Below are 10,115 nucleotides of genomic sequence, written 5' to 3' on the forward strand. Positions count from 1 at the left end.
TGTTATTAGATTAAGAGTTTTATAAAGTCATTAAAAGTTTTGTGTTATTCAACTAAAACAAAACAATCTATGACAATCTATGATTGTTAATGAATTCAATTATTGTGTTATTGGTTTATGATTTTAAACACTTTTCTTTACAAAATAAAGTCATAAAAAGTATGTTGAAATATTGAGATTGTTTGGGAGACTCTACAAGATTATAGAAAAACTAATCAACAAGACTATAGAAAACTCTCTAACAATTCTTCTAAATCATTCACTTATTCATTTTCTATGATTTTATTAAAGTCATCAAAACTCTATTTAAATCACAAACCAATAACACCCCCTTATAGAAGTTTTACTGTATATCCATAATTTTAATCTTCAATCAAACGCATATATTTCTAAATATAAATTCGAATTATATAAACATGAAGAAAACATTGGCACAAACCAAAAAAAACTTGTTTGGTCATTTTCGCCAGTGTTTTTAATTCACCTGAACAGAGAATCATTGAAAGCAGATGGCAAAAAGCCAAAAATGATTTAGAAGACTAAAGTTGGGGCCGATGATTTTTGCCCAGTAAAACCATAATGGACCATGGGCCTTAGCACGTGCAGGTCCGTTTTGACAGCTATTCCGCTCGTGTGGATCTCATGTGAATGATGCTGGCTTAAAGCTGACGTGTCCCGCCAGCGTTACTTTTCATGCAACTTGCCGAAGTCAATTAAAAAATCCAGTCTCGTTGACCGGTCTTTTTTCAAGGGTATTTTCGCCATTTCGTTCCCCTAGTTCCACCTCCGTTTCCTTTAAATGCTTGCATAGAATCTAACCACAAACACATAAATAATTTAATGTGTTACAACAACCGCAATTAAAGCAGCAAATACAAGACATGTGATTTTTTTTAACTATCTAGGGAGTATTTTTAATGTATACTCGACAAAAATATTAATTTAATGTCCCTTCAAATTATGCTGTATTAATTGTGTAATTCAGAGGCATCTTATTGTATGACAAAAATAATTCACAACAAAGCCAATTTTTAGTTTGGTATAATTGGAGAGACTGCATTAAGATATGATCAAACCATTAATTAATATATTTTTTTAATGTGTTCATAATAACTTGTATAAAAGAATTTAAAAAAAAAAAAACATAGTGCGTCTTTCACGAAGTCGTTTTCTTGTATATACTTTTATAAAAACTCTGAAAGCAAAAATGAATGGCATTTAGAGTCCTTTGGATTTGGAATCGCTTCTACTTCACTCTGACCTTCGTCCTCTCTCTCTCTCTCTTTCTCTGTCAAGTTAGCTTAGCCGTCTCACCAGAAAGCTAGCCTTACCTCACAAATCCGAACAAACATTGATTGTTACACTAATCTCTCGTATACAGAGCCGTAATTTCAACACACTCTGATCGCTAAATGGAAACGGAGATATCGGGAATGGATAATCCAGCAATGACCTTCGACGAGGTTTCCATGGAACGCAGCAAGAGCTTCGTTAAGGCATTGCAGGTTCCTTATTATCTCTCTCTCTCTCTCTCTCTTTTACTAGTTCCTCCTTGTCTACATTTTTTTTTTTGGTTCTGATCAGTTAGATTCTGTAGAAATTAACAGCTATGATCACAATAACTTGGGTTTAGTTGAGCCAGATCCATGATCTCGTTGTAGGCTATATACACGTTTGAGTCCATGGTAAAAACTAAGTCTTGTTGGCTGTAAATTTTGTGGATTAAGTTTATTGATGGGACCAAGATGATGATTGTCGGTTAGTGTGTTAATGTCTTCAAGATTTCAATCTGGCTCTCTTGGGATTATTAAGACAATGCTTTGACTTATAGCTTCCTTTAGGATTTGTTTTTTTTTTAGCTTGTGTTGCTGAGTTATAGCTACCTGGAGACGACTCAAGAATCTTGTGATTTGTTTTTGTTTGTTTTGGCTTACAATGTTATTTAATTGTACACTTTACTTTTATGTAACAGGAGCTCAAGAACTTGAGGCCTCAACTTTATTCAGCTGCTGATTACTGTGAAAAGTCTTATCTTCATAGCGAGCAAAAGCAAATGTTAGTAACCTCTTAATTTAACTCTACTAGTAGCTTTGAATGACATTTCTTCTCTTTACATTATTACCTTTCTGTTTAGGGTATTGGACAATTTGAAAGACTACACTGTAAAGGCTCTAGTTAATGCTGTTGATCACCTTGGAACTGTAGCTTCCAAGCTTACTGATCTTTTTGATCAGCAAAATTCAGACATATCAACTATGGAGTTGAGAGCTTCTTGTGTTAGCCAGGTAACAAAACTCTCACACACTTCTCTATTTATTGGTCTTACCTTTTCTAGGCAACCTCCTTTAAGATTTGTGTATGTTCTTTTCGTCAGCAACTGCTTACATGCCGGACTTATATCGACAAAGAAGGTCTTAGACAGCAACAGCTATTAGCAGTTATCCCTTTGCATCACAAGCATTACATTCTTCCCAGTAAGAGTTTTTCTTGGCCCTTGTTAAGTAAGATTCTTTGTTAGTTTACTAGTGAGATCTGAATTCTTTTTTCTCTGACTGTTCTTAGATTCTGTGAACAAGCGGGTACACTTTAGTCCTCTCAGACGAACTGACACAAGACAGAATCATTACCAAGCTATATCCCGTCTTCAACCTTCAGGTGCAATGTCCTCATCTTTGAGTTTATTAGTTAATATATCAAACAGTTTTGAGTAATGCCTTGGTTTGACTCACTTAGATGCCCCTGCATCGAAATCACTCTCCTGGCATTTAGGCTCAGAGACCAAGTCTACCCTCAAAGGAACATCCACGGTTGCACCAAAGTGAGCCCGCTAAAGCTTTACTACTGTTTCTCACGTTCTTTATAACTAGACAACTAATACAAATTTACTGTGCAGCTCCAAAGATTCAAAAGCTTTCACAAAGACATCTGGAGTGTTCCATCTCTTAGGTACGAGAAACATGGAGTCGAAGAAAAATCAAACATAGCATTTCTTCTAATACAACTTATGCCAAGAGATTGATGATATACATAAAAACTCATGCAGGTGATGAAGAAAACGTAGTAAACAAGAAGCCTTTGGCTGGTTCTCAGGTCTCAGGTGTTCCTGCTACATCCACTGTCACAAAGCAAACCTACGGTGTTGCCCATAAGGTAAAACTTTTGAGAATACATGAAACAATTCTCGCATGAATCTTGTAGTTCATGTAGAAAAATTCGATGGATTAGTAAGCTGTATAGATGTAATCATGGTTTAGATAATTAGATGAGACAAGTTTGTGGTTTTACAGGATTTGGAGGTTCCCAAACTTCTGACTGCACACAGGTCACTTGACAATAATCCGCGACGAGAGATCATTCAAGCTCCTGTCCGGACAAAGAGTGTGCTTTCTGCGTTCTTCGTCAAACAGAAAGCTCCAAAGCTCAAAGCCGGCTACGTCTCGTGAAAACACCAACTCTTTGTACTGAGAAGGAATGTCAATGTCATACCACGTTTCTTTTATCTTAATAATAATAATAGGTTGATTTTAATGTAATTATCTTAATCACCACATCACATCAACGTACGAAGTCCAACAAGACATGATTTTGGTCTGTCATTAACAAAACTGTGTAATAGATTAAGAATGTGTTTTTTCAAAGTTTGTAAAAACATAATAAAGATATCTATTAAGTTGTCAATTAACCTTGTATCAAATTAACAACAAATTAGCCAACCCAGAGAACAAAAATGGCTTAAGATCTCATTACACAGCCTTTCCAAGTCATTTTAATTCAGATCTTAAACCAAGACCAACTCAGGCTTGAGGCTTCAGGGCTTCATGGAATCCGTAAGGTCTCTATTCAATTATCAGTATCTTGGTGCTGCACCAAAAAAAAAAACCAGCCAAAGGTTACAAAAGCTAATTCACATAGTCTAATACTCGAGTACCAGTAGATTCAGATGTCTCAGCCGAAGGATTCATACCTCCACCAAGTGTAGCTTCAGGCAACTTCTCTATTGAGTACTTGCGTCGCGTCACATACATGATTGGCACACCAGGAATCTGCAAACGAACAAACGAACAAACGAACAAACGTAAAAAGTTAATAATATCTAAAGATTTCAGCCATGGATATAAGCAAAACAATTGATACAGCAGACTATCTTTACCTTTCGCTTTAAATCTCTATCACATGTAGCCACTATGAAGCACTTATGCTATAAATTACAAGAAAGAATGTCACAGACACATACAAAAGATAGAATGTGACACATACAAAACACATACACCAAGAGGCAAGAACCATCAGACTAGAGCATTGGTACCTCCTTAAAATACAGAGTCTTAAATACAAAGTTCCTTGGTGAATTCATACCTGAGTAACTCTGTCAACGAGACAGTCATCAGCATATGTTCCTTTGTGTACACAAGGTAGTCTTTCAAAACGCGGATCTTTCGCAATCCTACCAAATATAGTAACCAATTACGAATCCATGATACAATTCTACTGAAAACCCCTTCTTCAAGAAGTTAAAAAGCTTTACCTTAGAGCTACGCGATACTTCTGACCTAACTTCTCTAACTCAGCCATGACACAATCCGTGATACAAGGAGTGCCTTCAAACCAGAAACAATTAAAGGTTAACAAGAGAGAGAATACTGCATAGCTATAGACCAATCAAAGTTTAAGTAACTCACAATTTGCGTACAGACAGTCTCTCATTCCCTTCTCAAGATCGATCTATTAGATACCCCAGAGCAAAATATGTCAAAAAGGATATCAAATAGAACCACAATGAGATTCCAATCAGGTTCACGAAGACTATAAACTCTACAAAGATGGATCCTTTTATCATACAGACTCTGATCACAGCTCTGTATTAGAGAATTGAAATTGAAGATGTACCGACCTTATTCTGGATAGAGAAGTTGATGAAGTTAGTATCCACCAAAACACGGTAAGGAGGAACCAATGTAGAGTTGTAAGAAAAGAAAAGCCCTGCAGGAACACTCGGACTGATCCCAAAAACAAATAAAAATCAGATTTTGAAGGATACCCAATAATTACAACTTGGCAACTAGAGCAAAAAAGGTGTTAGCTTACACGTTTCTCGGAAGTTCTGTGAGGTCCTTCTTGTTTGGATTCAATACCTCTTCCTTGTAACTGAAGAAAAGAAAACAAAGTAACATTAAGAACCTCTCAAAAAGGATCAAAAATTTTAAAGAAGAAGAATCGTTCGATAACTCACTGCTTCAAAGCTTTGTGGCTAATAATCTTCTTGATGACAGCAAACTTTTGAGCTTTCTTTGCCCTTCCCATCTTCGAAAAAAATACTAATAAAAACCCTAGAACGACGCAGAGAGACTGGAAAGCTGAATGGGTGATGCAAGGTCAGAATCGGCGGAGGCAGAGAGGTTTTCGAATTGTATCAGAGACGGAGGCTGAACTCGATTTTACATACTTAAACCCTCAGTATACGGCCTAAGTATAAGCCCAATAATAACATATATATAGGCCTAATGGGCCTAATTTATATGGCCCATATTGATTTAGAAGCGAAGCGAGTTTTCTAAAATCACGTGTTATTTAGGCTTAGCCTTAAGAAACGAAGAGAAAATTCCAGATTTTTCAGAGTGGTTGATGCGAGAATGATCTGGAGAGCAGAAGAAATATCTTTTCCCTCTAAATGTTCTTCGTCTTTCTATAAATCAAGAAATGTCTTTGGATATTTCACTACCCATAGAAAAAAGCTGCAATCATCTGAATCAGAAAGTAAATCAAAGAAGAAATCTGCGTTTTTTGTTTGGTGGAGAGAGTTGAGAGCTTCGCAGGAACTGAGTCATCGGAATTGGCGGATCGATTCTGTTTCGTGTAAGCTCCGTCACTTTCCCTTCTGATTCTTAGTTTAATGAATAGCTTTCAGAATCCTGAGTTCACATTGCTCTTAGTTTTCTGAAGATGCGATTGATTTAGTGTCAGTCAGTCAATTAGGTAGATAGATCTTGTTGATTTGGTGATTTCATCGGAAGCAGTTCGTTAGTGTCTTTTGGGAATCAAATAAATTCTGAACTATCCAAATTCTCATTCTAATAATTTACCAATTGGGTATTTGCTGCAGTTGTACTGGAATTTGGTTAATTGAAGTTGATCAAAGATGATGCCTGTGTACACGGACCCATCACAACCATGTCAAATGAGACCACAAGGATACTATCATCAAGGTTTTGGGAATAACTCTCAGCATATGACAATGGATGCTCCACCATCGTGTCATGGAAGCTGCGTTCACGGTAGCTTTCCTGCATACAACGCTTACTGGCCTCCTTTTTACCCGCCACAACCACAAGTACCGTACCATCAATGCTGCATGAATCATGCTGGGTTCCATCCTCCTCACGCGTCTTACGCTCCTCCTTGTTATGTTCATCCACCATTTCCAGTTGGTTATCAACCTTGGTATGATGCTGACAAGGATGTGCCTGGGAAGCATCACTGTGCAAAATGTTCTCCCCAGATATGTAACCCGAAGAGTGGCAGAGGCGTTGTGATTGAAGAGCATGAGCCCGAAACTGAGAAAGGAAAACAAGGAGAAGCTGTACTTCCGGTTCGTTCTACTAACTGCCCTTACCCAATTATATGGATTCCTCATGAGAATGCTAGGAATCAGGAACATGGAAGCTCTTTTGGGTCAGGGAACCATAACCAGCCTTCTGTTGAGGTTAAAGCTCCTGAGAATATGACGATACAGAAAAGTTTTCCTCAGTCTTGGCATGGCTGTTTTCCATTCGACGAGAGCACCATGAAGTCATTGGTACAGAATCAAGACAGGAAGAAGGCCCAGACTGGGAAAACCGTCGAACTCCCATTTGATATCAGCAAGTTGAAATCCTTATTGCAAGGTCAAGACATGAAGGAAGCGCAAATCCAGAAGAACAAGGAAGAGTCGGGACAGCTTACGTATCCTACTTCTTGGACTCCATCTCGTGGGAAACGGGATGATGTTGAAGCTTCTGAGAGTAGTAAGGAAGACAGGAAAACGATGCAGAATGGGAAAACTGTGGAGTACCCATTTGATATCAGCAAGTTAAAATCCTTATTGCAGGGTCAAGATGTGAAGGAAGCGCAGAACCAGAAGAACAAAGAAGAGCCTGGACAGGTTCCGTATCCTATTTTTTGGATACCATCTTATGAGAAACGGGAAGATGTTGAAGCTTCTGAGAGTAAGAAGAGTAGTAATGAAGGGCGTAACTTGGAGTCTTGCTCCTCTGATCCCCACGTTAATGAAGGTCAGAAAATCCAAAAGGAAGGCAAAGAAAGGAACTTTGAGTGCAATGTTCTCTCAGATGCGGATGAGAAGAGTTCTGTAAGAAATATTCCAGTAAAGAACCATCTACAGGAACCGAGAAATATTCCCGTGAAACTATCAGAAAATCATCTGCCTAAACCAACGGAGCGGACCAAAAGGTTTGCAAAGAATGAGTCAGTTAAGGACACAACAAAAGAGCAGTCTTCGTCATCATCGAAAGCATCCAAGTTACCTCCGGTTTGTCTGCGTGTTGACCCGTTGCCGAAGAAGAGAAATGGTGGTTCCAAATCAGTAAATCATCCTAAACAGATGGAAGAATCTAAGGAGACTAAGATCGCGTCCCCACTGCGCTCCAAGAAGGCTGAATCAACGACTGTTTCTGAGGCTTGTAATGTAAAATGTGAAGAGGCAAACAAAGAAAAGAAGATGGCTGAGGGAAGCCTAAACGCATTAGGAGCAGAAAAAGAATCAGTTGAGAGCAATTCTAATCTCCAAGAAGTATCAAACTGTGAGATTGTTAAACCTTGTGAAGCTAAGGATAATAGAGAACTGCCTGCAAAGAAGACCTTTACAGAAGAGGAAGCTGCTAGAATTATCCAATCTATGTACCGCGGATATGACGTGAGAAGATGGGAGCCAATTAAGAAATTGAAGGAGATAGCCACTATCCGTGAGCAGATGGGCGATGTTAAAAGGCGTATTGAGGCGTTAGAAGTTTTTAATGATCAGCACATTGAAGAGAAGGAGATTATAGTTAATGGAGAAATGGTGATGAACCTTCTAATAAAATTGGATGCTGTCGAGGTGATGCATGAAAGACTAGTTTCATTGGTTGGCCGTGATAGTTTATCTCAGTATGTACTGTTGTGTAAGATTTTTGCTGACAGTTTCCTATACTTATGTTCATCTTGCAGGGCTTGCATCCTAGTATAAGAGACTTCAGGAAATCTTTGGCCAGAGAGCTCTCAGACATTCAAGACAAGCTTGACTCCTTGAAAAATAGCTGCGCCAGTGCCAAGAAAGAGGCCGTAAAGGAACAAGTGGAAATTAAATCTCAGCCTAGTGACTCTCCAGTGAACTTGGAGCACTCCCAGCTCGCAGAAGAGAACAAAATGGTATCTGACTCGAATCTAGAGAAGGTTCTTCTCCTGTCTCCCGAGGAACATCCTATGAGCGTCTTGAGTAGAACAGATGAAAAACAGGCTGAACCGGCTGCTGAAGCAGAAAAGGGATCTGGATTGTTTGAAACCTTGGCAACGGATTCCGAGCAAGCTACTGAAAATGCAGCGGCTGCTTCCTCGACAACCATTCCAGAGAAAATTGGAGAGGTTGAGACTGTTGTTCCATGTAGTTCACCGTCAGCTGATGGAAATGGTAAGACAGTGACCAATGTCGAGGAAAACAAAGCCCTGGTGGAAAGTTTGGAGGAGCCAATAAACGGATTACCGCAAGTGGTGGAAGAGACTGAAACAAACTCTACACGGGAGCCAGAAAATGCTAGTGAAGTCTTTGAAGCAGAGGCGAACGCATCAGAGAATGAAGACCGAAAAGGAGAAGATGATACTGTATCGCATCCAGAGAAAGATGTCGAGCTCTCAGAGCTACCTGTTGGAGTAATTGATGAGGAAACAGAGCCTCTTTCACAAGATTCATCATCATCATATATTTGTGAAGGGAAGATGACTGCAATGGACCCTAAAACAGTGAGCCATGAGGAAATTGAAGTTGACCACTCGCCCGATAACTCCAAAGGCATTGGCCAAGAAACTTCTGAGCCACAAGATGAAAAAGAACAGTCTCCAGAGACAAAAGTCATTGTGAAAGAACAGCCTCTAGAGCCAGAAGTTATTTTGAACGAACAGCCTCCGGAACCAGAAATCACTGAACCTGAGATATCAAAAGAAACCAAAAAGCTGATGGAGGAGAACCAGCGATTCAAGGAAACGATGGAGACGTTGGTTAAGGCAGGCCGAGAACAACTAGAAGTCATATCGAAATTAACCAGTCGGGTCAAAAGCCTTGAGAAGAAACTGTCACATAAGAAGAAGACACAGATCAGACGTCGTGCAAGCAAACCAATGTCCGCAAGCCCGACCGATGCCGTACTGTAACACCCAGAAACATTGATATGTCTCAATTCCTCATATATTGTATCCATCTCCATCCTATCCAAGTATAGAAAACGGGAATTCAAAAATTGTCTAACAAGAATCCAAATTATTTGCCTCTCTGTTTTCTTCGACCCAGTTCATTGATAACCTCCTTAAACGATCCTTTCGCTCTGTTAGGCCCAATATATTTTAGGCCCATACAATGATCAACCCATTAGTTATTTCAAATGTTTTTTTAATTTATTAAGTTATTTCAAACGTTTTTAATTTTAAGTTTATTTCAAATGTTCTTACCAAAAAAATGTTTATTTCAAATGTTCATAGCAAAAAAAGTTTGGCAACTATAGTTCATTTTTTTTTTAAATTGCTCTACGTGAAGTTCATCATCATCCACACACATCATTACCAAAGGTGGGGACCACAAGAACCCATAGTAAATTTCATGTATTACTTTTATTACATTGAAATTTTCCCTTTTAATTTATTTTGGGAGAAAGAGAATGAGTGTGTGGTTCGTGCGGACATAGTCCATCCTTTTCATGCCATAACTCACTCTTCGTTTTCTTCTTTCTCATCGTCACGTTAGGTTGTCTATTAGCCGCCAAATATTCATCTCCTGTGGTCCCGTTTCACGTCCCAACGCCATTTACACTCATCTCCATAATCTCTTATGTGCTTTCTCATTACAACAACTAAAATTCTCAAAGATTAACATG

At 38.7% G+C, this 10,115-nt stretch overlaps 3 protein-coding genes across 4 annotated transcripts; 2 read left to right on the forward strand and 1 right to left on the reverse strand.

Annotated features, from left to right (window-relative positions):
- The first annotated feature begins 1,203 nt into the window (after positions 1-1,203).
- Positions 1,204-3,678, forward strand: LOC9316293 (protein ABIL1). Of its 2 annotated transcripts, none has more exons than XM_021027361.1 (9): positions 1,204-1,505; positions 1,973-2,055; positions 2,135-2,285; positions 2,375-2,474; positions 2,563-2,655; positions 2,734-2,818; positions 2,894-2,946; positions 3,044-3,150; positions 3,288-3,678. In XM_021027361.1, the coding sequence occupies exons 1-9, from the start codon at positions 1,413-1,415 to the stop codon at positions 3,441-3,443; spliced, it is 921 nt and encodes a 306-aa protein (XP_020883020.1). In that variant the 5' UTR covers positions 1,204-1,412; the 3' UTR covers positions 3,444-3,678. The 2 variants fall into 2 exon arrangements, with proteins under 2 accessions (XP_020883020.1, XP_020883021.1); XM_021027362.1 differs by having other exon boundaries at positions 2,770-2,818.
- Positions 3,646-5,457, reverse strand: LOC9316294 (rRNA-processing protein FCF1 homolog). The gene is made up of 9 exons (XM_002882009.2): positions 5,231-5,457; positions 5,086-5,145; positions 4,892-4,997; positions 4,680-4,722; positions 4,526-4,598; positions 4,357-4,444; positions 4,142-4,198; positions 3,965-4,043; positions 3,646-3,861 (listed from the first exon to the last, which is right to left on the reverse strand). The coding sequence occupies exons 1-9, from the start codon at positions 5,299-5,301 to the stop codon at positions 3,848-3,850; spliced, it is 591 nt and encodes a 196-aa protein (XP_002882055.2). The 5' UTR covers positions 5,302-5,457; the 3' UTR covers positions 3,646-3,847.
- A 153-nt stretch (positions 5,458-5,610) lies between these two features.
- Positions 5,611-9,559, forward strand: LOC9318122 (BAG family molecular chaperone regulator 6). The gene is made up of 3 exons (XM_021027360.1): positions 5,611-5,853; positions 6,101-8,092; positions 8,203-9,559. Exons 2-3 carry the CDS (start codon positions 6,137-6,139, stop codon positions 9,397-9,399), a joined length of 3,153 nt encoding a protein of 1,050 aa, XP_020883019.1. The 5' UTR covers positions 5,611-5,853; positions 6,101-6,136; the 3' UTR covers positions 9,400-9,559.
- The last annotated feature ends 556 nt before the right edge of the window (positions 9,560-10,115 follow it).

Source organism: Arabidopsis lyrata (genome assembly GCF_000004255.2).
Source record: "Arabidopsis lyrata subsp. lyrata unplaced genomic scaffold ARALYscaffold_4, whole genome shotgun sequence".
Lineage (NCBI taxonomy): Eukaryota > Viridiplantae > Streptophyta > Magnoliopsida > Brassicales > Brassicaceae > Arabidopsis > Arabidopsis lyrata.

Coding starts and splice junctions, on each gene's coding strand:
- LOC9318122 (XM_021027360.1), top strand. CDS start 6,137: ATGATGCCTGTGTACACGGACCCATCACAACCATGTCAAATGAGACCA. Junction 8,093..8,202: donor TAAAATTGGATGCTGTCGAG/GTGATGCATGAA, acceptor TTCATCTTGCAG/GGCTTGCATCCTAGTATAAG.
- LOC9316293 (XM_021027361.1), top strand. CDS start 1,413: ATGGAAACGGAGATATCGGGAATGGATAATCCAGCAATGACCTTCGAC. Junction 2,056..2,134: donor CATAGCGAGCAAAAGCAAAT/GTTAGTAACCTC, acceptor CTTTCTGTTTAG/GGTATTGGACAATTTGAAAG. Junction 2,656..2,733: donor ATCCCGTCTTCAACCTTCAG/GTGCAATGTCCT, acceptor TGACTCACTTAG/ATGCCCCTGCATCGAAATCA.
- LOC9316294 (XM_002882009.2), bottom strand. CDS start 5,301: ATGGGAAGGGCAAAGAAAGCTCAAAAGTTTGCTGTCATCAAGAAGATT. Junction 4,723..4,891: donor ACTTCTCTATCCAGAATAAG/GTCGGTACATCT, acceptor GGTATCTAATAG/ATCGATCTTGAGAAGGGAAT. Junction 4,044..4,141: donor TAAAGCGAAAGGTAAAGATA/GTCTGCTGTATC, acceptor GTTCGTTTGCAG/ATTCCTGGTGTGCCAATCAT.